General features: G+C 45.7%; 2 protein-coding genes across 10 annotated transcripts in view; one reads left to right on the top strand and one right to left on the bottom strand.

Moving 5' to 3' along the window:
- LOC125014996 (ankyrin repeat and SAM domain-containing protein 1A-like) overlaps positions 1–24,646 on the bottom strand; it is a 62,086-nt gene extending 37,440 nt beyond the window's left edge. For 2 of the 9 annotated variants that reach the window (XM_047596601.1, XM_047596609.1), the window contains exons 1-10: positions 24,075–24,646; positions 13,333–13,413; positions 12,943–13,099; positions 11,974–12,036; positions 1,952–2,248; positions 1,213–1,288; positions 998–1,099; positions 824–910; positions 528–697; positions 193–255 (exon numbers count right to left, since the gene is read on the bottom strand). In XM_047596601.1, the coding sequence (XP_047452557.1) occupies positions 193–255; positions 528–697; positions 824–910; positions 998–1,099; positions 1,213–1,288; positions 1,952–2,248; positions 11,974–12,036; positions 12,943–13,099; positions 13,333–13,413; positions 24,075–24,244 (1,266 nt within the window). In that variant the 5' untranslated portion in view covers positions 24,245–24,646. The remainder of the gene's footprint in view (positions 1–192; positions 256–527; positions 698–823; positions 911–997; positions 1,100–1,212; positions 1,289–1,951; positions 2,249–11,973; positions 12,037–12,942; positions 13,100–13,332; positions 13,414–24,074) is intronic. The other 7 variants (XM_047596654.1, XM_047596663.1, XM_047596619.1 and 4 more) reach the window with 6 other exon arrangements.
- Positions 24,647–25,252: 606 nt separating this feature from the next.
- taf11 (TAF11 RNA polymerase II, TATA box binding protein (TBP)-associated factor) lies at positions 25,253–27,989 on the top strand. The gene is made up of 6 exons (XM_047596683.1): positions 25,253–25,503; positions 25,801–26,012; positions 26,581–26,711; positions 26,829–26,916; positions 27,013–27,109; positions 27,243–27,989. The coding sequence occupies exons 2-6, from the start codon at positions 25,842–25,844 to the stop codon at positions 27,371–27,373; spliced, it is 618 nt and encodes a 205-aa protein (XP_047452639.1). The 5' UTR covers positions 25,253–25,503; positions 25,801–25,841; the 3' UTR covers positions 27,374–27,989.

Here is a 27,989-nt window from a genome sequence, read left to right as displayed (position 1 = left end):
ATAGATAATCACTGGCCAACACTGTGACACTGCACTAACAAGCGGCGCTCAGCCTTTCAGAGCAGATCACTTTTAAAGGCTAAAGTCTTTCTGCCGTGACCATTTGTGAACGGCTAAAATTAGAGCTTGTGTAAATCTGTGGTGTTAGATGGTGAATGTTTATCCTGGCTTTACGACTCCAAAGTTCCTCACCTCTGAGCTCACCTCCTCTTCATGACCGGGACCGGGATGCGACGGGTGCACCAGGCGATCTTTCTGTAAATGACCAAGGACATGATATACATTTACTAATCAGTAGTCAGTACTGTAAGATCAGCATTTAGAAAACGCAACGCCCCTCTGTACCATGAGAACAGAAATACTGTCGATTTTTTGTTTTGTGGCCCCGTTATATGCAGAGAGGACCACTACCTCCCTCTAGTGGGAGTTGTGCAGTTGTCCCCCACAAATATTTGTGACCATCTCTGGGTCTCAGTGTCGTTACGTGTTTATGTGCGATGGTGTGTTTCAGTTCAACCGCCGCTGACCTTGCCAGCTTCGCTATCAGGCCGCCCAGAGTCTCTGTCAGAGGACTTTCCACTGGTGAGGCTGTCCAGAGAGTGGCAAGAAGTGGCTTCAAACAACGCCTCGTAGGGGCTCTCTTCCTCAGGCCCCGGGGCCAGCCCCGAGATTAACTGACTCACCCTCTCCAGTTCTCCTGTAAATCAGGTCAAATTAATACAAATCACAAATTACATTTTCCTGCTCCTTGTTTATACCACTTACTGCTAATAGTGCACCCACAGTTTTTTTTTTTTTTTTACCTAAGGATACAGTCACTCACCCTTTTTTCTTGGACTGGGGCTCTCGTGAGGTGGGGGAATTGGTGGAGGGGGCAGGTCAATTTCGGGGGGTTTTCCAGTCATGTGACCTGCAACAAACAGGAGATTGTGTCACAGCTCTCAAACCTGACATCAAAATCAAAAATAGGTCTCCGTTTGCACATTTGTCCTTTTACCGAGGATGAGAGCAGCGATCTCTCTGCTTTTCTGGGACGGCATGTCCTTGACGATGTGCAGCGCTGTCAGGCCCTTCTGGTCGAGGATGTTCACGTCGATACCTGATAACCACAACAGGGACGGTGGTTAAAGTGTTTTTTTTTTGTTGGTGTTGTTGTTGTGATTCAGAGCTAAGTGTGAATTAAAGGTTGCTTGTGTGGCCTTGAGGTCTGACCTGCGCTGAGAAGCTTCTGCACCACATCCGTCTTCCCAAACAGGGCTGCTTCATGGAGAGCGCTGCCCTTCTCCGTCTGAGCAGAATAAAGAAACCACACGCAAAAACAGACAAAGAGACAGTCGGTTTTATGAAATTTAAAGCTCGTGCGTATTCGCTTCCACAGTCGCCAGAGGAATAAGACGTTTTCCAGCACCCGCACTTCAATAAGACAAACAGTGCATGGCAACAACCAGATTTATGCCCACCATTCGGTTCACATCTTTACTGACAATTATGTGGTTGAGGAATCAAAGCGGGCCATTCTGCCGCTCACAGGGCCGTGCTAATTGAAACCTGCAGGATGCAGAGCCTGAAGGACGCCGAATTGATTCCACATCCTCGATTCAGAGGAACGAGCCGAGTGTCTCCAGATGGGTGGCACAGTGTGAGATGCAGAGTCAGAGCTCAAGGCTCTGGGGCCCACCAGGGGGAGCAAGGCCAGCTCTGCATTGATACCACATCAGTTCCCTTGCAAACTGAGGGCTTAAGAGTTTTACATTTAATCTCTCAGCTTTTGTAGGAAGTTGGGAGAGGAAGTGCTGCAAGAGCAGATTAACTAACCCAACATGATCTGGCCCACGACAGCATATTAAGCTACGCTCGCGGGCCGAAGTGTTTAAGTTCACACACTTGTGCGTATTCAGAAGCACACGAGAGAGAGAGAGAGAGAGAGAGAGAGAGAGAGAGAGAAACACACCTCATAGTTGATGTCCATGCCAGCGTCCAGTAACACCTCCACCACATTCAGGTGGCCGTTCCTCGAGGCCAGGTGCAGGGGTGTGTGCTTCTTGGTGTTGCAGCTGAGCAGGTTGGGGTGGGCGCTGAGCAGCAGCTTCACCACCTCCAGGCGGCCGTACAGCGCAGCCAGGTCCAGAGGGGTCTCAAACTTGTTGTTCCTCATCGTGGGATCGGTCAGTTCCTCCAGCAGCAGCCGCACCACCCCGGAATGGCCGTACTGGGCAGCACAGTGCAGAGGTGTCTCGTTGTCATTGTTCTGTTGAGGGGGGAGGGAGGGAGGGAGGGAGGGAGGGGGCAAACAGACCAGTGAGAGGCAGCTTAAGATAAGGAGATAGAAACAGGTGGTAAATTAAGAAATGAAAGAGAACGGAAAAGATGCAGTTGGATGCATCATGACTCAGCGGAGTCACAGGGAAGAGAAACTAATCAGAGAGCAGAGCCCGCCACATTAGGAAATTACAACGTCGTGAAAAGACTCTAATAGTGATGAAGAACGTAGCGAGGCCTGAGGACGGCCTGAGGAGGGAGGGGTTGGGACTGGCAAAGATGCATGGGCTAATGAGGACAGTGCATCAGGGTGCGGGGTGCGGAGGCGGCTGGAGAATAAGCAAAGTCATGGGTCACGTTGACAAGAGGTCAGGGCGCACTCTGGTTACTCACTCACTATAGGGCACCATAGTTTATGGGCTTAGAAACAACTGGGAGGGAGAGACGAGTGTAGCGCACGAACACACAGGCGCCAGCGGACAAAGGCTGCATGATACTGTTGCGGAGTCATAAACCGTAGCTGGTCGTGTACACTGAGATTACCATTATATACACATATATATATATATACACCTATACGGCATAACATTATGACCACCTTCCTAATATTGTGTAGGTCTCACTTGTGCCTCCAAAACAGCTATGACTCATCAGAGAATGGACTACGGCCTCATGAGGGCATCATGCGGTGTCTGCTAACAGGATGTTGTTAGTGGGGGTCTTTGAATCCTATGGATTGAGGGGAGGGGCCTCTATGGATCATCCCACAGATACTGGATCAGTTTGGGATCTAGTGAAATTTGAAGCCAGGTCAACATGTTTTGTGAGTAGTTCCTGAATAGTTTGTGTGTGCGTGTCTATGTCAGGCTCCATCCTCCTGGTCTAGGTGGGTGGTACATGTCTGGGTAACATCAACATTAATGCCAGATTTAAATGGTTCCCAGCAGAACACTGTATTTTCACAAGAAGTTATTGACTTCTCTTGTCAGTGGTCATAAAGTTGTGGCTGATCGGTGTATACAAAAGAAGGTGGAACTAAAGAATACTGTGTTAGTTTGGAAATTAGCTGAGCTAATTAATTAAATAATAAGAGGGATGACTCCTTAGGACTAGCCAGTGATGGAAACACGATCACCCTATTCAAGATGGACTGTAACTAAAATACAGCAGTGTTTTCAAAACTCGGCATCACAGTGAAGAGAGCTTACGGACGAGCTTATTAAACAGCAATTAAAAGCAGTAATTACAACATAAACTCAGTAAGTGGCACTTGTTGGATCTAACAGCTCCCATGCAGCAACAACATCAATGACCCTCGGGCACCGTGGATGATCTCTACCATGATCGGCCAGCAGGGGGCGGACCTTAACTGACGGAGCTGAGCAGCCCAAAACACAGAGATAATAACGTGGATGGTCATAAGACTACACTGTGCTCCATTTTTTTTTTTTTTTTTTTTTTTTTTTTTTAAATCATGGAATCAGGGGGGCATTATTAAACTGAAAATCAACAACAGTGAGCATTACAATCGTTCTCAACCCTTCCTCAAGTGTTCTTGAAATCCAAACATGCCGACTGTTGACAATGTTAGATAAAGATCTGTATTGCCCCACAGCTCTCGGGCTCCATTGAAATACTGCGTGCAGATGGGTGTGGCAGAAAATTCCAGCTATTGAGGAAGCACATGCTCGGAGAGTCGGTCATTCCAGGCGCACACAGGCACCTACAAAGGCCCGACAGCTGGCGTGAGAAGTGCCCCACATGGACGCGCATGATGCCAGTTTGGGTGACTCCCAGAGGAGCGTGCCAGCTGTACCGCAGAAGACAAGACGTCACACGGAGGGGGCAACGGGGGCGGTTTCAGACAGGTGTCCCAGGGACCTGGCACCAGATGGGGAAGGTATCTCCCTTCATTGTGATGAGGAAGGGTTTAAGGCTCAGTATTGTGCCGTACTGGCAAAGCAGGTCACAGCTTGAGCACAGAGAGAGGAGGCGGAGCCCAGGGGGGAACAAAACGACACCTGCCTATCAAAAGAGGGGGCAGAGAGGCAGGCTGACGGGAAGACAAAAAACTTTATTGTGCAAGCTACACTGAACAAAACAGATGTAAAATAGCCTTCGTTCTTGGAAATAAACCAGACTGACCACAGCTTTTCCGCTGCCTGGGTGCTTTCGCACTGGCTCAAAACAGACTCGCACGTGCGCTCAGACGTGGCCAGATCGCCGTCATTTATCTGTGATGCAGCATCCAGCATCTGTCACAACGTTTTAGAGAAACTCACCCCGAGACCTTAAAATGATTCAGTCTGCAAATATACACAAAGTCATTACACAGCCATGACTCAGTTCCTCAAATATGCAGTCAACAACCTTGATCATCTTCCTGACACAGTGTTTTATTGGCGTTATTCTTGGCTTTAGTTGGTACTTTTACGTCACTGGAAATTCACACAGAGTGAGGGGGTATAACATGCAACAAACCTTGCAGCTATCCGGGCACCCCTAGCATATGACTTACAGGCATCCACAAGGAATTACTGAGCACTACTGAAAAGCGAAGCTTTGCCTGACGATATTTAACATGAGAACAAGTGAGCAAGCAGGAGGCATCACAGCTTACGGTCATGTTAACACCAAATGTCTCACCCGCCAGTCTGGTAGTTAGCACACTGAAGAAACGTGTTAGCAAGCATCTGATCGTATTGAGTCACTTACAGGAAACGAGCAGCAATGAGACACCGAGCGTTGCCTCCTTCCATGTCAGCAGGGTTAAGACTCACACCGAGGCCTCGGAGTCCAGGGTCCAGTGAGACCTCCGCCGCTTTAAACTAACGCGTCTATTGGCATTTAGGTTCATCCCACTGGTTAAAAACCAGGAGGATAATTAAGCTGTGGTTCATCTGTCATCATTGCCATTTGCATTTACTTGCCAGCTCATTAGGTACACTAGTGAAACCTAATGCATTCTAATGTAACAGTCCTGCGCTAACTCCTGTCTTCATGAAGGTTTAAAATAGCCCAGCGCTGATTGAAGTGTTTGCAAAATATGAGGTTGCGGTTTGTGCTGCTATGGATACCCCTGACCACCTTCGGCACCATGTAACAGACGGGAGCACCGTCTCTAAAAGGCTCAAACGACGTCGTCGCCTTAAGAAACGCTTTCCTTCCACAACCGCCTCATATATGAGTGACTTGTGAGACTGGACTTGTTGTAGCTGCCACATTTGGTACACAGTGGTGACAAACTCCATCCTCCAAAATGATCATACCGTTTAACCACCACCTTTCTGATGCAGTTTCAGCATAAACTGAACATTATCAAGGTGGATTTAGTGTTATTTTAGAATACATTGGTTTTCACTAGAGAACGTAATTAACGGGCAAGTCGTGTATGTGGTATCGTGACCGCAATATCAATTCAGTGTTATGCTGGGAACTTTTAGACCTGGTATTCATGTTGTGAATGTTACCTCCACCCACCTAGACCAGACCAGACACCCCCCCCCCCCCCCCATAACAATGACACTCTTTGATGCAACCTGACACAGACACAAAAACTGTTAAGGAACAACTCAAAATACAGGAAGAACATCACGAGGTGTTGACCTGGCCTCCAAATTCACTAGATCACAAACTGATCAAGTATCTGTGGGACGATCCACAGAGGCCCCCCCCCCCAGAGGCACAAAGGAGAGCCACGCATTCTTAGAAAGGTGGTCATAACGTTAGGTCTGTTTGGTGTACAGTCCTGTGTGTTTACAGGAAAACTGCAGATGTCCTTCAGTGATGTGCTGCTTGGATGCACTAGATCCGCTTTATTCACCATGCCATGGTTTGTGAATACAAGCCGCAACTAGAAAAACATTCATTTATAACTCAATCTATGTCGCCGTTTCTGCCAAATTCACATGCAAGAGAAAAAACACCAACAGCAGGATTCATGTCATTAAAAACAATTGTAAATGAGTAAACACTGAATAAGGGGAAGTAAAAATGGGTAACCTGCTTTGAGACTAATTTTAGCCGACTGATTGCCCTGCAGCAGAGATATCCCATCTGAAAACACTGTTACACTGAGTTTGTTTGCAATTTTCGTCCAAACACTTTCACGCTGTTGCATAAGAAGGACTCAGTGGGTTTGCGGCGTGACATTTCGCTCTTTAAGGACCGGGATCGGCCTTATCTCCTCTGTACTAGCAGGCCACGTGAGCAATCGAACAATCATGTACCAACAGGACGGAGCTCTGAAGGCTATTACGCAAAATGGCAGCAATGACTTAGCAGCCTTGCTGGGGAAGAGATTAGAATTCATACGGCGCGGCTAAGACTTCCTGGACAGTGCAAGTTCATATGAAAATCCTGTCTTTACCACTGAGCTGCAGACAGCATAAAACCCGCACATCCTGATTTAGACCTCGGCGCATGTCAGACAAGAGGAGATTAACATCGCCATCACTGTCTGCTGCCGAGTGATAAACCCCCGAACTAACCACAAACATCTGGACATTATACACCATTGTGTTTTCATGCTGCATAACATCCTGATGTGTAACGGGGGAAAAGGAGTGACAGCGGGAGGAAGATGATGTTATGACTCCCACAACCTGAGGCTGGGAGACGGTAACGCGGTTCGACTAGTGACCTCTGTCACGTGACGCGCTGCCTGGCTGCCGGCGGAGCGAGGCAGCGCTTACGTCAGCCTGGCCGCTGGTAGTGGTAGTAGTAGTAGAGGTGGGCGGTGGCGGAGGGGAGGGGTGAGCAGCTGTTCCTGCCAGCATGCCAAGGGCCTGCCCATGCTCACTGCGGGTCCATTGTGACACAAACAAATCTGTGCATTCACGGCCTTTTATCTGAGGACTGTTGATCAAACAGAACTGAGAATCGAATCTCACGTCCACCTTTTCTCTGGGAAATAATGAGAGCAATGGGAGTGAAACTTTCCAGTTTTGTTTTAGCCATTTCCTGTCTGTTTATTAAAACAGAAAAATAGACAGATTAGTCATGAAATCAAACAAATCAAATGTTCTGGTGATTAAACACACAGTTGTAATAATGTGAAGTCTGACTCTAATAACGAATCTTTATGTGTCACACATTCCAGAGTAAACAGGCCCTGCAGTTCTGTAACGAGATTAATGTCTAACTGGCTTCCTGCCGTGGATTGTAATTCCTCGTGCAGTGAACTTTTTTTCCTCCCTCTAACAGGAGAGACCCCCCCCCCCACCCTTCATATTCCCCTTGATGAAATGGGACACACTATCCAAACATGACTACATCATTTAAAAGGCTTTTAGATCTAAGAGTGGATACTATCTCTGCACTCTCCTCCTCCGGTGACTAATTGCTTCAGCTGCTTTCGACACAGAAGAAAACCCACACGCGCACAAAATTTGCGAATGTGAATGCATGACGATGCAAAAAAAAAAAAAAAAAGACAGATCCTACTACGGCTACAAAGGGCTACAAAAAATAAACTACTCGGCCAAATAGAGTTGAGCTCCGGAGGACGAGCAGGGGGCAGAAGGTAAAGGGGAAGGAGTGTGATGCGTTGATAAGGCGAGATCTGGACAGAGGGGACGAACGAGCCGGCTGTCAGGCTGCGAGTGCCACGCCTGGAGGAAGGAGAGGAAACTCCGCTATGCTTGATAATGAAGTGGCCGCGTATGAAAAATGACTTCTGCTGCTGCCATCAGAAACTTTTCCCTACGTCAGCCTTCAGAGATACCGCACATGAGCTTGGAACGCATCAACGTATGCTGCGTTAGACATGACCCATATAGGAAGACTGGGTAGGAAGTAGCGTGATTTGAGTCTGTGAAGACTAATGCTCATATCTCATCTGGGTGTAATATATACACAATCGTTTTCAACAAAAAGACCAAATGTGGGTTTTTATATCGAGTATTCATTTTCAGAATTTTGAAATACCGACAATCACGAAGCCCAGGAGTCAGATAAGAGAATTATACGATGACAGTGATTAAATAGAAAATACAATCAGGGTCCACGGCTTCTTGGTCTGAGAGTGGCCTTTTAAAATTCAAGGCGGTACATCATCTGCAAAGTTTTATCCCGCGTATGAAACCTCTGTGTGAAAGCTGTGGGCTCTCGCCGCCGCCGTCATTACTCGTGCAGTCGGAATAGATCAGATTAAGAAACTCTGGAAGTTGCAGACCTTGTCAGCACAATGATTGTTTGCACAAGTGGTAAGAGAAAACCGCACCAACACATTCAAACGTAATGAATGAGACGATGCAAAAGGACAAATTTAGCTAAACCTAGCTGTAACACTTTACTTGGAAATGTATTGAAAAGGGACGCAACTAGAGATTATTTTCATTACTTATTAATGGCTTGAACTATATGATGTTAGAAAACAGGGAAGGGGAATCGGTGTCATTTTCCAAATACTTGAAATGCTTTCAAGTGTTAAAGGCATGGACAAACCGATCAGGCATAACATTATGTCCACCTGCCTAATATTGTGTAGGTCTCCCTTGTGACTCCAAAGCAGTTCTGAATCTGCACTGCAATTTGATGTGGACGGATGTCATCATCAAGGAGGGTCCTTGCTATGAGCTGCGTGGGTGCCTGGGCTGGTCTAGGCGGGTGCTACATGTCTATGTAACATCCACACGATCGCCAGGTTTCCCAGCATAACACTGAATTGTCACAAGATGGTCGATGTTAAGTGGTCGTAATGTTATGCCTGACGGGTGTATATAAAATACAGAGCCAACTTATAATTGTCATGTTATTGGATGTTGAATGTAGTCACCAGATGCAGAGTCAAAATAGTTACTAATTCATTTCCTGTTTCTAAACTCAACAGTTTTAGCTCCAGAGTCTAAAATGTTTTTTTTTTTTTTTTTTTTTTTTACTTGATATTCTCCCAGCATGCAAGAAAGCTTTTTGACCAGGTGGTGAGGTCAGCACAGGTCACATCCTGTGGTTAGCGCTACCCTGCAGGAGAGGGAGCATGTGGGAATAATGAATAAACATTATACTGGCTGGCTCCCGGGACCAGTCAGGCCGATTCCTTGAGCGCTCGCGAAGGAGACGTCTGAAGCTGCGGCTCCTCCATCAGCCGCCAGAAACCCTCTCCACACCTCTTACTTGGCTTACGCCGCGCAAACACAGCGCCTCTCCACTGGGTCACTCTCCGCGACCGTAGGCAACAAACCGTGACACCGTTGCTATGACGACATCCCACCTCTTCCTCTCCTCGGCGGAGCCAGCTCACAGGCTCAAACTGAGGGATGAGGGATGAGAAGAAGGAGGAGGAGGAGGAGGAGGAGGAGGGGGGCACACACCCATTTACACACAGGCGAGCATGGCATGGCAATCTCGCTTTGATGCTGATGCAGAGAGACCGGCACGCTAAAAAACCTCTGGCGCTCTGGTCCTGGAGTGTGCCGAGAGGGGGAAGAAGCAGGACGCACCGCGCCCACTCAGTCACATGACGCCATCAACCCCCGACCACGACCAGGGCCAGAGCATCCACACTGCATTCATGTTTTTGATTTATTCATAACAGGGCATCAATAATTCAGGCTCCTCACAAGGTAAGGGTGCCCACACGAACCCCAAAGTGTCTACATCACAATTCCAAATCTCGGCGGATGACTCCATCCGGTAAATCCATCATTTAGACTCAATGGGAAGACAAATTCCCACTCTGGTATACGGCAGGCTTTAAAGAAAGCCAGCCTTCCCACGAAAACACTAAGAAGATTAGTCGAGGGGGATACGTGACAATGTGCAAAAATAGCGTGCAGCCTTATTTACAGGCCTAGGCGAGTTTCCAGCTCTGCCTGCAGAAAATCAAATCATGGCGCGACCACCGTGTTCACACTGTTCACTGCACTAACTGTGAGGGCGACACCGTCGGGGACGCTGTCAGCTCGGCCGTCCTCCTCGCGCAGGGAGGCTGTGGCTGGGGCTTCCCTGGGTAGCTGAACGCTATAAATATACAGAGGCCTGGTGGAATATAGTAGGTGCTACACATTCGTGCTTTGTCCACATGTTCCAGTGGCAGTCATCAACAACACAAAAAAAAACATATACAACAGAGCTGAAGTGAGTAGTGGATTAATACGCCATTCAATCGGCAGGGATTCTATTCATTTCCACTTTAAAAAGCTTTGAGCTAATCGCTAACCTCAACATTTGCTGATTAGCTCTAATCCAGGACCTGGGAAGGGAGAGTTGTTTGGAGGAATTCGTTGGTGAAAACGAAGTTAGTTAAACCCTTGAGATGTCACGAAGGTCTTCCAGACAAAAGTACAATGTCATAGTGTTCAGCCACACTTTGAATTTCGTCAATACAGCAAACCACTGTGAGTTATTAGTAAAATGCCGTGAATGCACATAGTAATTCAAATACTGCGCGCTTTAACGTTTCACCAGCGATACGTTCAGGCTTTAAAGGGTTAATCTCAAACCAAAGTACTGGACAGATTCAGTTTATGTGCTGATGATGGCTCTGGATTAAAAGTCAGGGGATCCACATTATATTATTTCATCCTCACTAGAACATGAATTTGTGTAACAAACGTCCCGATGAGAAATTTTACAAAAAGATAAATAAATCTCAATCCTTACGTTTGGCCGCAGAGAAACAACCTGATAAGCCGCATATGGGTCACCATTCACTGCCTGTGAACTATGAACATCAGAGTTTTGCCTGTTCATCCAACACATTTTCAGGTCAGTGAGGATCATTCTCTGGGAAGTATGAAACCATGGCATGCTATCCTAAGTCATTTCTAAGACACAAATGATGTAGGTCGAGGTGAATGAATTTGCAGTATTATATAATCCAACAGAATCTAGCAGTGCTTCTTGCTGGTGGCAGGTTTACAGAGTACATACCGTAAGCTAGCATAAGCCATCTTTCAACCTCCCCATTGTTTAAAGAAGGAGTAATACCATAATGATTGGTATAGCTGTAGCCGATGGTGCGGTTTGCACAAGCAGCAACCTCTGGTATTGAGTAACGAAGGCAGCATTGAAGGGTGACTGATTATGTAATTATATCAAGAATAAAGAATTCAATTTATGGAGAATTAAGTTCCCCGCCACCTTTTTGACCATTTCCAGATTAGTCGGGAGTTAAGCAGAGTCAGGCAAGAATCACAACCACCGTCTATCTTTACGTACGGTCAGTGGGTTTGTATTAATTTTTTTGTCATTTTTATACCAGTTTTGTTATTATCACCCAGAGGGGGTCTACGAGGGCTCTTAGAGGGCTCTTAGAGGAAACAAATTTACAGACAGTGATGGAGAGGCAATGAAACCAAAGTTGGTGCCAATGGCAGGCAGCACACTATTGTGCCAATAAGCTCAGTGAAGACTATTTACCATTTTTATCCAAAGCCTAATTTATTCCCGACACAAACTAGTGTAACGTGTAACAACCTCTATTAAAAAAGGAGCATTTTGCAATGCAGTGGGACCAGTGTAGAGCATCCTGTAATATCTCAGTAAAATTAACTATCCCAGGCAGACATGGGGAGAAAGCCAAAGAGCAGAGATCGGCTGATAGCGAGTGAAATTGAAAAGGCTCCCCGTATCTCTGCAGCAGAGTGGCCCCGAAGCAGAAGCAGAATCAGCAGTGACAAACCAAACCCAAGCCCGGCAAGCCAACACAGCAGAACAGCAAAAGAAGCACGTCAAAGGAAAATGTTGTTTTCAGCAGCACTGTGTACACACCTTGGCATTAATATAGGGGTCAAAGGGCCCACAGCGTTTGAACTCTTTATGGTCTACAGAGCTCTGGGTGGGAGGAAGAGAAGATAGGTTGATGGTTTTGGTTGAGACAAGCAATGAATGAATGGTCACAAATGAGTCAAACTAAATAAAAAAGGGGGGAAAAAAAAAGTTGAGTTAATGAACAATCAGATGTCATGAACAGGCGGGAAGAAATGGCCCAAAATGAGAATACTCTTCGTGATCGAATGGATTTCATGCCTGCAGCGTCTCTGAATGTGGCTCTTATAGTTAGAGTGGTTAGATTTACAAAACTCATAATGGGTCATTTCTCCTCATCCTCAAACAGAACAGGCCAGAGATGGTTTCAGTCCGGAGGCTGTCTGAGCAGGAAGCAACCAAACAAAATGTCAAACATAAAGAGTTAAAACAGTTAAAATGGTTAGAGGAAACAAGCACTTCTCACACTAGCGCCGTATCAAAGCCCTTCAAGTATCACATCATCAAAAGAGGAGTCGTGCTGCGCTGAGGTTAATGCTCGCTGGTCGCATTCTTTTTTGGCATCGTTCAAATATAGACTGCTTCATGCTGAACTACAATTTGCAATCAAAAGGTCTCTGCGTGGCATTTGGTTTGCTAAAATTACCTCAACTGGGAAAATGATCAACCTCCTACGGTTGCTGATTAAACCATTAGAGGCGACTTTATGGGAATCAACAACTGTTCTGGAAATGTTGTTAGAGCACATTAGAGCCGAGAAGCTACCACAAGGTCCTAACGGGTCTGCTGCAGTTGCGCATATTTTGGCAAACTCTGAAGAGGAAGATCAGTTTATGTGCCGGTGTCATTTCGCTACAGCTTCGGCTCAGACCGTCAACAGCTGGGCAAACCTGTTTGACGGCGCTAGAGCTGTGGGAGAGACCATAATTAACTCATGCACGCCAATGCGGGAGGGCAAATGCAGCGGCAGACCTGCTCGTTGAGCTTTGGGTGCGAAGGTCCTTGGTGAATGAGCAGCCTGACGATGTGCTCATCTCCCTTCCACGCGGCCAGGTGGAGAGGGTAGCAGCCCTTGTTGTCGGCGATGTTGGTCAAGGCCTCGTTTCGTAGCAGCGCCTCCACCACGTCGCTGCGGGTGAATGGAGGAACAGGGCAGGTCAGAGAGTGCCGGCGGCGCAGACCACACTAATAAATACACGCAGACTTAGCAAACAGTCAATCAATAGCTTCATAGTCCCCGAGGGGCAATTGTCTGCGAGGTCAGAGTCCATTTAATGCAGAGCATAAACACGGGAGCTGAAATTCGCTCCAACGCAAACATTTCTCCTCTGTTAGGGTCGGGTTCACTTATCGCTCGTCTACCTGTGTCCGTTCAGGGCGGCGTGGTGAAGAGGGGTGTATCCAGTGCTGTCCACACAATTCACATTGGGGCCTCTCCAGATGCTGTTAAAGAGCAGAAAGCATCATTAGGCTCCAGGAAAAAGCACCACAAACACCAAACAAACAGCGCCTATCCCTGTGTGAAGTCCCTCAACTGTGGGTGTGACCGGCTCTGCTCTGATTCCTATCTACAGGCCCCTCAGGTCTCAGATCGCAGCCCAACCCAAGCTACGCTACGCTACGCGTTCTCTCTAAAGAAACATGTGAGGTGACAGGAGCGAGGTAGCAGTGTCAAACCAGGAAAAGCAGGAAGGGAAAGCAGCACCATCACCGCTGAGCAGCTGATTAGATGAGCTAATTATTTGTAGTTTACAGTAACTCTGAGCAACCAAAGCCTGATTATTCTGTGCCAGGCCCTGGAGTAGAATAGTCTTTTGTTATCCAATGTATCAGACAACAAACAAAGCATTGGGACAGGAGCCAAAAGGCACAGAGGGGGTGAAGCGGGAGGTAGGCCAGCATCCGTCCAGCGCTCTCATTCATTTGATCCGAACTCGGCTGTCAGCTCAGATTGGTTTGTTTCTTTTAATTTGCAAAGAGCACTGCTCACCGCGAGGACGACAGTGACAGAAGGGACGGTGAGGAACGACGGAGGGAGTAATTTAAGAAGCTAAAAGATGTCTAGGGAGACGCAGCGCCGGGACGGGACGTGAGGCCTCTCTGAAAAGACCTTAACACATCCTAAATAAATCATGTAACCAGGAAATCCCAGCACTAGTGAACCAAATATCCGAGGCCAGTCATTTGCTATACAGAAAGAGAATGGGAGCAAAACAGCCGGGCCTCGCAGAGAATCAATCATGCATGGAAGAAAATTTTTTAAACAGACGATAAGAAAATATTTCTTGGGTTTTTTTTTTATGCGCAACTGTCTCCAAAAACCCACGCAGAAGCTTGATAAATTATTACTGGACAGGGCTTTTCACTCAAGTTACTTCTATGAATGAAGAAAGAAGAGGAACGCTAGCCCCAGTGCTTGAGTACATTTAGCGCACATGCTGAATTGATCATAGCCGTAGTGTTGAAGGTTTGGAAGCAGCTCTACTGACAGTTTGCGTCTTTGCTTCTCGCCTTTTTTTTGTTTTGTTTTTTTTGTCGCAGATATTGCTGTTCTGCCCCCGTAAAAAAGGCATCTCCCATAATAGCTCTCAGAGCCGCCTGCAATTACACATTTGGAGCCGTCTCATTAAATAAGTGTCTTGGAGGGCTCTGTAGCCGGCAGAACAATGGGCCTGACGGAGTGCAGACACCCATTGATGCGCCACTCTGCTCCTCGTAGCCCGAGCTGTTTACTCCTTCCAGCAGGCCTCCCAGGTCTCGTCTTACCAAGCCGGGCGGCCACGAAGTCACGGGACTTCAAACGAGGCGGCTGAAGGAAATTCTAGTGTGGGAAAATGTGGCGGACTGATAAAATTCCCATCAGAGAAATGTGCGAACTACGATTATGTCAGCTCTTAAGCCGTCACACATGTGCACTTCCTCCCTGTTTCTAATAACCACATTTTTGTAGTAAAGAGCAAAGCAGCCCCGCCACTGAGCACATCAAAGGGGGAAAGCAGAGGGAGAAACAGACCTCTAGTTGCTGTCCTAGATAAAAGGGTTATGTAACTGCTTAGAGCAAAAAATCCCATATACAAATTAACATAAAACAGGACAGAGCAGAAACTACGTCGGGAGAATGTAAAAAAAATCAGACATGAGGCAGAAGCTGTTACCAGAACAATGGAAGATTACTCCCCCTGTAAGAAGTGCAATAGATTCAACCTTCAATAGATCTATGGATCATCCCACAGATACTTGATCAGTTTGGGATCATTGCTCTGGGGTGGAGGTGCCTGGTCGGGTCTAGATGGGTGGTACACGTCTAAGTCACGCCAACACTAAATGCCAGGTCCACGAGATGGTCATTGTTATTCACTTCATTCACTGGTCTTAATGTTGTGGTTGATCGGTGTATATCAAAGTTCACAACATAAACACAGCGTCATCTAAACATCATGACCACACACACACGCACAGCAGGAATGTGATGCATCACAAGACACATCACTCTACTTCCGTATTACCACAGCTCTAGTCAGCGACATGACCGTTCGTTAATCCCATCAAACTCATGCCCGTGCGGAGGGAATGAAGATGTCTCCTCGTTACATCTTTCACCGCCACAGCGTTTCGGGTTTGCTATGAACAGAGCGGCCCGCAGCAGCAGCAGCAGCAGCAGCTTTAAGCGCAGTGCGAGTGTTACATCCTCTGAGCGTTTTGGCAGCGTGGCACTCAAGGGCATGAGTCAGAGTGGTGCTCGACAATCCACTTCATCCTCTTACCAGGGCTCACAACCAACCTAACGGAGGGACAGGGCTTAGGCCCAGAGCGGAGGCAATGGGCAAAACAGAGTTGATTTGGTTTGGGAGGGGGGCACATTCATGGGAACTGACTGAGGAATTCCTGTTTGAAAGGCTGAGCTAATCCTTAATTTGCCTGAGGGAATGTCAGCGGGATGAAGCCGAGGTCTGAAAGGGATTCTGGGGGGGCTGAAATTCGGCGTCGCACAAAGCCGGGCCACTGCGAGGAAAGGAGGGATGATAATGTTTTCCTTCGTTTACGTATTGTCTGTATTAGTTTGCCTCTATTAGTCACTGAAAGTACAAACAATTGCAAAACACAGAGAGCGAGGCATAAATCTCTGTGTTCCCGAAGACCAAATGTCAAGCAGTTCAATGATTAGCACAGAAGATACTGGAGTCTGGTTTTCAGATTTGAAACCCAGTGAAAAACTAAAGTACTTGCAGTTGTGCAGTACTTATTTCATACACATTCATTAATGCTGGTCTGGTATACCCCAATCAGCCATAACATTAAAACCACAGGCAGGAGAAGTAAATAACATTGAGCATCTTGTGACAATACAATCTTCTGGTGGGAAACTTTTGGACCTGGCTTTGGTGTGGATGTTATATAAAGACATAGCAACCACCTAGACATGACCAGACACCTCCACCCCCATCGCAATGACACGCCGTGATGGCAGCAGCCATCCCCAGCAGGATGCAGCCTGCCACAGACACAAGAACGGTTTAGGAACAACTCAAAAAACATGAAAAACAGCACAAGGTGTTGACCTGACCTCCAAATTCACTAGATCCCAAACTGATCAAGTATCTGTAGGATGCACTGGAACAAGCCAGATCCACTGAGCCCCCTCCCCTCAACCCATAGGACCCATAGGCCCTCGCTAAAAAACATCCTGTTGCCAGACACCAAAGAACACCCTCAGAAGTGTCCGTTCTCTGATGAGTCACAACTGTTCTGGAGGCACAAAGGAGAACTACACAATATGTTTTGTAAGGTAATGTTCCTGACTAACCAGAATTACTAGCTCCATATTTTTTACTGCCTGCTTCCAACAACAGCATTTTGATTCTCCGAGCAGTCATCCTGAAGTCAAATAAATCCAGCGGGAACCAAAAGTCATAATATATGATGAAATGTTTATTTAAGGAGTACTGGAGAAAAATTTGAAGTCAAACTTCAGAGGTGGTTTTAAGCAGGTGCGAACCCAGGTGAGCGTGAACCCAGTGTCAAATAAACAGATTTGTTCTCCAGCTTATTAGCGGTGTGACCACACAGCCAGGGATTAGTCTGGCCCCGGGCACCGAGCCCAGCGGTGACTGGTCCATGTCAGCCACCGTCAGGGAAATTGGGCTTAATTATGCATACTGATGGCAGGTGTTGGAACCAGACACCATGGTGCCAAACAATCAACCTGAGCCTCTTCTTCTTAGCTGGGACTGAAGTACTTGCTGGAAACCTCCTTATTATTTACTATGCAGACTTTACAAAGAAGAGCATTTTACAGTTCTTAAACTGTAGAAATACTAATTGTACTGCACTGTTATAGCGCCTTTTTTTCATTTTACTGGCGTGCGAGTTGCTTATCTGCGCTCGGGGTGGTTCAGTAATAAATTTACGCTTTTATTTTTGTTTTGCGTTTACGTACAAGAGAACAAAAGTTAAATAAAGCTGATTCTAATTCTGATTTGCCAAAGGCCGACCCTGTGGTTAGTGGAAAACCACTCCACCACCTGAGAGCTGTGACAAGTTAGATAGCGCATAAAAACACAACAGAGAAACAGTCTGCGTGTAAGACAGAGATGTGGAAAGGCCTCAGCATATGTTTAAACTGAGGGCTGTGCAGACGAGTCGACGTCACCGCTGTGACATGACACTTTATCATGTTGACAGTTATCATAGCAACATGGACGACAGATGAGGAGCCCAGAGTGTCACTGCAGCAAACTAGCAGAGGTTCGTCGAATGTGTCAAAAAACCCCACCCACTAAAAATGAAGTACACACTATCGTGACGTGCAGCTATGCAAGTCTGTCCTGATATGCAGTCCAAATCTTCGAAAAAGCAGTCAATTAACAATTCCTGGCAGTAACAGAGAGAAGGAGGCTACACATCAACAATCTGCTAGTGTTGATATTAGACCTTTAGTTGCAGCACACGGAGAAGATTTCAAAGAAATAACACACAAAATCCCCTCTAACAACACGCTGTGGAGTCCTACTAAATGCTATTGCCGAGTTGCAGCCTGTTTTTATACAGTCTATACACACATAGCAGGGCGCAGTATGTCGCACACAATCTGCCTGTTCTCATTACGTGTATTCAGAGTAACTGTTGGAAAACAACTTGACTTTCATCACATAATTGTCAACTTGAACCTGATTTAAGTGATTTCCCCCTGGGATCAATAAAGTAATTCTGATTCTGATAATTTAAACTACTAATTGTTTGGTTCTTGTTTAATCATGCTGAACTCCTGGTGAGGTACACAGACACCTCCATTGTACGTGGGTCAGGTGCAGTGTCAGAATTGCCATTTCACACATTCACAACACAAAGCACATCTGAGGCTGGTGGGATATGGTAGGGAGTGCAAGTACTTGATGATACCAAGCACTTCAGCAGCTGTTAGGATGGATCCTCTGAGGAATGTGAATATGAATCTCAGATACTTTAGCCTGGAGCGTAGTGGAGGACTAAACAATAGGAAGACAGGACGATCTATAACCATGCTGCTGAGATTGCTTGGTGCTGTAGAAAGTTGTTAAAGCACGCAAAACAAATCCAAAATGACCTCAAAATGCTTTACAGAACCTAAAGAAATCATTGAAGCAAAGGTCTTAAGCAAAAAGTCCCGGAAGAAACACAGCTCATGTAGGGGGACCCATCTGATTGAATCCAGCCAAAAAGAAAAAAGACGAAAAAAAAGATGGAGGTGGGACAGAAGAAACGAAATAAACATTTCAGATCCAGTTGAACAGATCAGAATGTGTTACAGATATACAGCCGCTCAGTTGCAAATATAGCTGTAGTGGACGGCCTCGACAAAGCCTGATTGAGTTTTCATGATTCACAAAAGCGCCACAGTGAGCATTTCACAGTGCCACAGAGTTGCAGCAGGAGGTGTGAAAAAAAAACTGCCTATGCCCAAAGACTATGATCAGAGCAGTCCAGTGGGATCCGGCAGACCCAGGGTAACGAACATAAGAAAAAAGGCTGGTGGCCAGCTGGAGGTTTGGGATAAAGAAAAGAAGAAAACTGATGAGAGAATCAGATGGAGACAGCACAGTCAATCAGGGTCTGTCCTTCCACCATTTCCCGCATGGATTTCGCAGCAGATGCTACTGCACAACCAGAGATATTCAACGGTTCACACAGGCATAGCTGAGCATTTAGGTGGAAAGAAGGGGGCTGTTTTCAGTTTCAGCTAACACCTTGCTAATTTTGAATGGACGTGTGTTTTCCCCCGTGCTTGCAAACCACTTCTTGAAATGAAACTCCTCTATAAATCCAGTTTGCATATCTGAATATTCTGTTTATAACTAAGTCTGCTGACAAAATTCATCAACAAGCTACTTTTTTTTTTTTTTTTTTAACTGAGGCCATTTTTGAAGTTGCTATTTTTGCACATATGTAGAAGGTTTCACTTATCAATGACATGCTATACGTGTGACCGTAAAAGACGATGTGTTTCACAGTCATTCTGTTGCCACTCACTCTGCTTAGTCACACCAAGGCTCGTTCATTCCATAACACACAAACGTTACATTTCCTTTTTTTTATGGTGTGCAGAAAGAGCAACGCAAAAGAGACCGGTTTGTTCCTTGCGCCTGCACGCTGAGGAGGTGAGCGCCGTAACTCCGGCTCCGCGCGTGACACGTTTGAAGTGTGAAGGTGGAGTAGAGGTTGGCGTGGGCCCAGCAGGTGGGCAAGAGAGACTGCTGAGAGCAGCAGAGTGGGAGAGAAAGGAAGACGCCAGCTAGCAGGCCAGACAGAGGAAAATGTGTGGGTGGGTGGGGGGGCTGCAAACAGTCAGCCCCTTACCCAGCCAGCAAGCACGTGTGGGCCTGAGCTGGACATGAGGACATCCCTGACCACCATTGTCAGGGTAACAATCCTAAGCAGCCTTATCATTTCCGATTAGCATTTTACACAGACGCAGTATCGTTCTCGTGTTGCTATTTCTTTGATACGGGAAGTCATGTAAGATTGAAACCGCAAATAACAGCATTTTCTTTGAGAGCCAGCGACTTAATTGTTAAGCAATAATGAATATCAAAGTCTTATCAGTCTCACAAGACGTATTTTCTATTTCGGACTGCTTCAAAGAAACGGATCACCTACTAAACTAATCAAGGAACTCCTGACCCACTTGGATGAAATATTTTTAGGCTACCTCCATTAATTTAAAAGTACAGAGGACCCTGCGTGATGCACGGAGAGGACGCTGCATTTGTCAGATTCTGTTCCTCCTCCTCCCGCACACACACACACACATATGTGGAATCCATCACTACTGAGGGCCTTTCTCAGACTACACAAACACGAGCTGTAAACATAACGCACACAGCAGAGCATCCCAAACTCAGATGCTCCTGGAATGCTAACACGGCGGTGTTAGATTTCCCGGCTACCGGTGCTCCCTCCTGGGTCGCACCAGCTACAGTTTCTTTCGGTTCAGAGGTCAACCCATGATAAAATGTGACTGCCGCGCCTGACGCCCACCCAGCTCCGACTTCGCCGATAATCTGGGGCTCTTGCCAGTTGTGCGAAAGTGGCAGGAGCAGCCTTGTTAGCGCGGCCTGCCCGCACAAAACTGCCCGCGCTGAGGCGGCTTGCGAGAGCTTTTCCATGCGGCGTTAAGAGTGTCAGTGCCCCGCTGCGAGCCTGTCATTTGTTCCTCCGCACACATGTGCACACAGGTCCCGAAAAACGGGCGAGGAATTCTGCTTCTGAGAGGACAGTACATGCTCGTTGTCATGCAGCGGATAGCCCCACAGCTGACACCAGTCTGACAGGAACTGCTTGGGCTGAGCCAGAAATTGCAGATGAAATGGGATGGAATGATCTGGAGTTTTGCCCAAGCCTCTTAAAATGCTAACCGAGTCATCAGACTGAAATGCCTTCCTCACTTGCATTTAGAAAATAAAAATGTTACAGAGAAGAACAAAAAATTCCAGTTTTAAGCTGATTTTTCCATTTTAGCCCGAAGCAATGGGAAACATTAGCCAACAGTTTTCTTAATAGGTGGTCCAATTCAATCCGAATGACGGCTCAATTTCCTTTGTAAAACTAAAAAGTACTGAAAAGCCCCAGAATGGTCTTTTGGGACTGATATGAATATGAAAAGCGCCCTTCTGCGCTTTGTCAGTGGGACAAAGGACGTGGCTGTTAAGCTGGGAGAGGAGCCCTCATCTGGCTAAGCTCTCAGAGCGTCTGTCCAGGACTCCATGCATTCCTCTGTTAATTTCCCCTCAGTGGGCAGCCACTCTCTCTCTGCCAGGGACTTGTCTTACCTCCAGTCTAGCTGCAGCAGCTGTCTGGGCTTTGGCAACCTGGGCCAGGAAGTGCTGGTGAAAAACTTCCTGTTCGCTCCTGGGATCAAAACAGGTCATGGGGCCCGGAGTAAAAAAACTATGGCATAGAGAGGGGGCAAAATGCAAATGGACACACTGAGCTAAATCCTAAAATAGACACGAGCCAGGCACAAGAACGGGTAATAATTGCTCAAACTTGCGCTGATGGAACCGCAGCCACCGCAGTGCTGTATTATCAAGGTTACGCACCGTGACCTTACTACTTGAGGGATCCCTTCCCAGCTCACTCGGGGCATTAACGGAGCACCGCGGAACAAATGTTTGGGGCGGCGTTGGTGTTAAACATGCTGGGGTCAGCGTTTGTCCCATGGCAACGGCTGGGATGCAGCCTCCTGGGAAAGCAGACATTCCGGAGAGCGGAGCTGTACAGCGGCCTGGTTACAAAAACACTGCAAGTCTTAACCTGCACCCCATTCCAGAGCAAGAACGCCAAAAATCCAGTGGAAACACACAACACACCTTTAAATAACTGTATGGAGTCGATTAGATCATCCACCTGCATAGCATGTGCGTTCATCTATATAATAATTTATTGTTTTTTTTTTCTTAAATGCACAATAGCAATATCCTGCTGTAGCGGCACGGCAGCAAACACAACAGGTTTAATTAAACACCTTTTCAGGCTTAAAAACTATTTTAAATGATGCTTAAGTTTAATCACGTAGGTGGAAGTGAGAGTGAATGTTGATAACATGCATCTACTTCTACATATCAGCCCAAAAAAAATGATGTGGAACAGATCAGATCTTCTCTGATAGGATTACAGCGTTACACTTTCTATCAATGGGTTGAATATGAATAGGTTGCGAAGGGATTCTGGTAAACTCACAACCACAAAGCCCGTTCCAGTGTAGTAATTCACTGCGACTCCCTTACACGTATTGACATTTTGATTATGCAAACCAAATCAAATGTCATACACAATAGCTACAATTCCCCCAAGCAGCCCTGTGGTCACTACTCTTGCATCTTATTATATTCCAAGAGACCGTACGCTCAGGTGTCCGGAGGCAACATGCTTCCTTTCCTATTCATTTCCTTCAAAGTCTTACTAATAATTTCCCTGCACTATCGTTGCCAAACATTGATTGCTCAAGACAGAACAGATGACACAACGGCCTCTTGAGTCCGCCCACATTTCTGTCAGAGAGAGTCAGCTTTGACTGCATGACATCTCTGAATTGGATTTCCGATTAGAAGGGTTTAATGTAATTACCTTGAGTACGTTGTGCAGTCTGCACTGAGTAACACAGCGATGCATCACCTCGAGCTTCATCTTAACACTTTCCCTTTAGATGAAGTCAGCCACCGGGGCTCCCAAAGGGGCAATATTATGTTTAGACTGAGAGGCTTTCACCTGCGTGTGCAGTGCACTGCATTAAAATGAGTGTGGTGATTAGCCACCTGTAGGCTTCTGACGTGAAGCACTCAGCCCGGCCGTGAGGTTCGCCACTGTAAACTGTATCCCCTATGTTTCATTTTTCATGCGTAGGCGGACATATGGATGCCTATACCTAGCTTCAAGGGGTTGTCTCTTTTCTTTTTTTTTATTTCATTAACAACAAAGCTGTTCTTTCCCTTCTTAGTGGTTCCTCCAAATATTGAGCAGAAACTTCATGAAATTGCATTTCATCATCCGGAACACGTTTCAGGCCAGAGGAAAACCAACAACCCGGTTGTTGTAAGCCCATAACTCAGATAAGGTCTGCAGGACTGAATGAAATCGCACATATTTCACACAGTTATTTACTACTGCCAGGAAGTTATAAGAACGGTGCACTCGAAGCTGCTGCCCTTGATAATTCAATGAGACGTGTGACGCATGTACTACTGAGGCATTATCAAAGCCTCTGCCGGTATCTTTTCTTTTAGGCAAATGAGCCCTGTTCTGTAAAACGCCCCACAAGCCAGAGACGCACAACAGCACGCGTGCACAGATTGCACTGGGGCAAAGATGACAGGTAAGGGGTAGGGTTGCATTTTTTTTTTTTTTTTATCTTTAATTTCAAACTACTTAAGTAGGGGTGAGCAGGAGAGAAGACAGTGGCGAACCCTCAAAAGTACAGCTAAGCCTTTCTGAGGGATGATCTTTTTATAGATGTGAAAACCACATCAAATGTTTACCACGCAGAGGACTTCCCCTCTGTGACCGCCGATATGAGTGAAATATTCCTGGCTCACACCTTCAACCTGAGGATCGCAAATAGAGTTAACACTCTAAGGTGTTGTTTAAGTAAATATTTCCAGACAGCACAATCTCAACTGTGGCTTTGTACTCCACCTCCACCAGTAAGTGTGCAGGTCTAGACTATGTGTGAGCAATTAATAATACATCATAGTCCCCGTTTTCTATTCATTTTTATTTATTTATTTTATTTTTCTAAAGAGATCACTGGCTGTTTTTGTTGCAGATCTCTCCAGTTAAGTTGCACAATTGCCTTCCAGGCCGTTTGTGCACATTACAGTAGAGCTGGCAGGAACACAAGCGCTGTAAGCTAACAAAGAAGCATGCCACTGCTTCTGCGCTGCACTGGTTTGGATTGTGTTCGCTTTGCCAACGTAAAAACACCAACAACTGTTTAACTCTAATCGTTCACACTTAGGCCTATACATATGCTATAAGTTGCGACAATAAATCGATTTGATAGCGTTTGATCGGGACAATGCTGCTGGCTGCCTCCCATGTAGTTGTAGCAGCCCCCTTTTCCCACAGCCTACCTGAGGAGACTGGAGAGCGCATGAGAGGAGGCTCCGTGGCCGCCGCCGGTGCCGCTTCCCCCGGTCGCAGACGATCCGCCAGCGGACTGTCGCTTCCCGGATAAAAGCTTCTCCACCGCGGCCAGGTTTCCCGTGCGCGCCGCTTCCAGCAGCTCCTGCTCCTTCCCCATCCCGAATCCCAGGAGAGAGAAAGAAAAAAACCCAAAGGAGGCGCGGGGAAGAGAAGGGGGAAAAGGGGGTTTGGTTGCGGGGAGTGAAATTCCTCAGCGACCCCCGTCTTTTCTCCCGGTCTCAAGTTTATTCCTCGGTGCTACGAGAGAGGCGAAGAAAACAACAGCTCCCTCCGCCGCTGGACCCGTCCGATCCCGATCCACGGCGCCGCTGGGGCTCAAGGGAGGGAAAAGTTTGGTTCAGCAGCTCGGCACCAGCATCGAGCAAACTTCCTCTGACCAGTCCTTTGAGCGTCGTCCGTCACTTCCTCGAAACTGCCCTTTCTTTCTGCATCTCCAATCCGAAACCCTTCAGACGCACACGCGCGCGCACACGCGCACAAGAACACACACAGCCCCTACCACCGCCGCCCTAGCTGCTCCACATATTGACTGGATGAGCATAAGCAATATGGCGTCTCAATTAAAACAAGCCGGGATTATACCCATCCAGCTGTTGTAGCGTCTGTCCTAATGTCATCTCTAGTATCCAACCCCTAACCCTTTAATTATTTACTAAAAGTGTTGTCAGTCACCAAAATACACAGTTAGTAGACATAAATCTGAAAAATAATTTACTACAAATACAAATATATTTAGCTTTTTTTTTTTTTTTTAACAACCGTCAACTTGCTGTTATTGTCAACAGTAACTGCACCTCACGCCAGTTGTGTTAGCAACGGTGCTAACAAATTCTTGGGTGTGAACAGGACAATTTCACAACATTTTATGTGGGTGACACAGTGACACAGTCTGAGTGCTATAAAACTGTTGTAATACTGGTATAAGCTTGATATTTGTGACTTATTTATTTATTCAGCAAAAATAGGCCAGGACACCACAGTATAAAACTTGCGATGGTTTATGTAAAACATAAATGCACGTAACCCGTGTAGTTTAATGCTAACTTGCGGGTGGCACGCTTTAAGTGTGTGGTGTTTTTACGGTGTTATAAATAAAGTTTGCACAAAAAACGGAACCGGAAGTCCAGATGCGATGTTAGCATTAAGCCGAGCGAGCTAGCACATTGAAGCTACTATTCATCTTCCTTTAAGTAGTTGTGTATATATATGTGTGTAGTTTTCTAAACGTACATTTACCACAGGCAATTATCTTTAGTTAACAAGGCTTTTTATATTAACGTGTTATGTCTTCGCGTCCAGCAGTAACTTTTCCATTGGTTGCTGTCGATGCTTTGTTGACGCCTAGCTGTTGATAAGGTTTGTACATGTCCTATTTCCATTTTTATCCTAATGTAACAGTCATTACGAGCCTGTATTGCTTTTACCCCACCTTCTTACTAAAATCAGTTATGGTTAGTGTATTTGTAGCTAGCCCCAGAAATCTAATTAGGTGACTGTATAATTAACTATGTTTACATCTTCTTGTACATATTTTTTTACTTGTCCGCATATTTATGCGTGCCTTTAGGCCGGGGTCTCTGCAAAAATTTGTTATGCTCTCATAGTAACAATTCAGACTCTTGAATCTCATATCTACCTCTTTGCAATTTGCAGAATTTTAAGTTATTTCCAGGTGTTTGTGAGGCTAAGTGATTATGGCAGATCCTGCACGGATAAAGCCTGAAGATGCAGCCGAGAGGGCGGCTTCTTTAACCGAGGAGCATCCTAAATCAGAGGAAACTGAAAACGCTCCTGCCACTGAAAAAAACGCAGATGAAAACAATGAGGCGTCCTCTGAAGATCAGCCTAAACAGGAGCTGAAACAAGTGAGTACTGGATGTTTATTTTGATTACATCAGAAGAGAACGAATGGAAGATCCATTGGTTATTGTTTAATGATTACATTAGGTTTGCACCATTGACTACAGGGGTTGGGTTGTCTTCCTTTAATGCTAGGGCAGTTATAATACATGAATCTTTAGTAGAGATAAGAAAACAATGTACTTTTCAATACATTACGTTCAGAACACTGTCAACATCTTGATAGACACAGTTCCTCTACAAATTGTATTTTATTTCTCATTTTACAGTAAAACCATCCAGCGTGAGTGAGTGTTAAAGGACTTGAATGAAAACAATGGTTGGGGAAACAATGTTCAATAAGGAGAATATAATAATTAAAGAAAGTGCTTTAAAAATCTGAAAGCAGAAATGTTCTACTGACTTTATAATTGTGACTCTGATTATCAAACGTACATCGCGTGCTGATGCAAAACATGATAAAAGCATTTGAAGAGCTATTCATAACTCATTACAGTTCAGAAAATAAAACAAATATAACATCCAAAGGATCGTTGTTTTCAGTGGTAAACAGTGTTGTCCTCCAATTTTAAGGAAACGGTGGCGGGAGAGGATGAGGAAGAAGGAACATCTGGCCAGCCTGCCTCCAAACGACTGAAGGTGGAACCAGAGAAGAAAAAGGAAAAGCGCCACAAGGTTGATGAGGATGAAATACAAAAGATGCAGTAAGATTTGAATTTTTTTGAACCCCTTAGTAGATTATTGTAATTCTGGAAATTATTTGGTGCCATCACATCCTGTCGAGCTTCACCGTCATAAACTGTCATTGTGGTGTCTGTTAGGGTTTTGGTCTCGTCCTTTTCTGAAGAGCAGCTGAATCGTTACGAGATGTACAGACGTTCTGCTTTCCCCAAGGCTGCTATCAAGAGGGTGAGTGCATTCTGAAACTGGACAAAAGTTTTTTGTTCACAAAACTATTAGATTATATTGATCAAAGTTCTTTTGTTTGTTTTTTTTATATTGTAGCTGATCCAGTCCATCACAGGATCATCCGTGTCCCAGAATGTGGTGATTGCAATGTCCGGTATTTCCAAGGTATTTGCCGGGGAAATTGTTGAGGAAGGTGAGTGAAGGTTTTACAACTGAAAAAAAAACATTCATGCTGAGTGAAACTAATCATTTAATCGCGCTATTTTCTCTGCAGCCTAAGTTTCTTTGTCATGTATTTAAACGGTTTATTTTCTTTGCCCGTACAGCACTGGATGTGTGCGAGAAGTGGGGGGACACACCACCACTCCAACCAAAACACATGAGGGAAGCAGTGAGGAGGCTCAAGAGCCGAGACCAGATCCCCAACACAAAGTACAAGAACATTCTCTTTCACTGAGGCAAGCGCGCTGCTGATTGCATGAGGATGATTTGAAGGGTTGCGTCACACATGGAAAAAGTTCTCCTGAATCCAGTGTAGATCCGCTGCAGCCAAATAGACATTCTCTACTGACTGTCTAATCTCAGTGACTGTAGTACTGAAGAATGCTGACAGCTGAGCAATAACGCTCCACAGAAGACCTTCCTTTCACACATACGACTGCCAAGGTAAATGGTATGAACTCACGCTCGTATATTATGTCTGTAACAGAGTTTCTACTTGATGGGATAATTGTGATTTCTGCAGCTCACACACACACATTTAAATTTGGATCTCTTAAAGAGATCACATACTAACTACAGTAATTTAACCATGAACCAGAAGGTTCATTCAGGCTATTTCATTTCTTTTTTTGTGTTTAGGTTGTGAACCAGAGTAAATCAGTTCTGTTTTATTTGAAAAGTTGTAACTTTTTATTGAGGTTAGAGTTGAACAAAGGGCCACAGGTAATATATCCAGAGTGAGACTTCGAACGTACAAGTTTCTGTATGAAAACAAAAACTTGGCGCGGAGTGGATAGTGTGTCACATGGAAACATGCATTTTCTATTAAAACTTAAAGGCACGACCAAAAA

This window comes from Mugil cephalus, chromosome 1 (genome assembly GCF_022458985.1).
Source record: "Mugil cephalus isolate CIBA_MC_2020 chromosome 1, CIBA_Mcephalus_1.1, whole genome shotgun sequence".
NCBI classification, from domain to species: Eukaryota; Metazoa; Chordata; class Actinopteri; order Mugiliformes; family Mugilidae; genus Mugil; species Mugil cephalus.
The sequence above is the reverse complement of the archived record's forward strand: the minus strand, read 5'-3'. Positions and strand labels throughout refer to the sequence as shown.

Bases quoted from the DNA above. Each gene is read 5' to 3' on its own strand.
- taf11 (XM_047596683.1), top strand. From the start codon at position 25,842: ATGGCAGATCCTGCACGGATAAAGCCTGAAGATGCAGCCGAGAGGGCG. The intron at 26,917-27,012 runs GTGAGTGCATTC...TTTATATTGTAG, and splicing joins CCAAGGCTGCTATCAAGAGG to CTGATCCAGTCCATCACAGG. The intron at 27,110-27,242 runs GTGAGTGAAGGT...TTGCCCGTACAG, and splicing joins CGGGGAAATTGTTGAGGAAG to CACTGGATGTGTGCGAGAAG.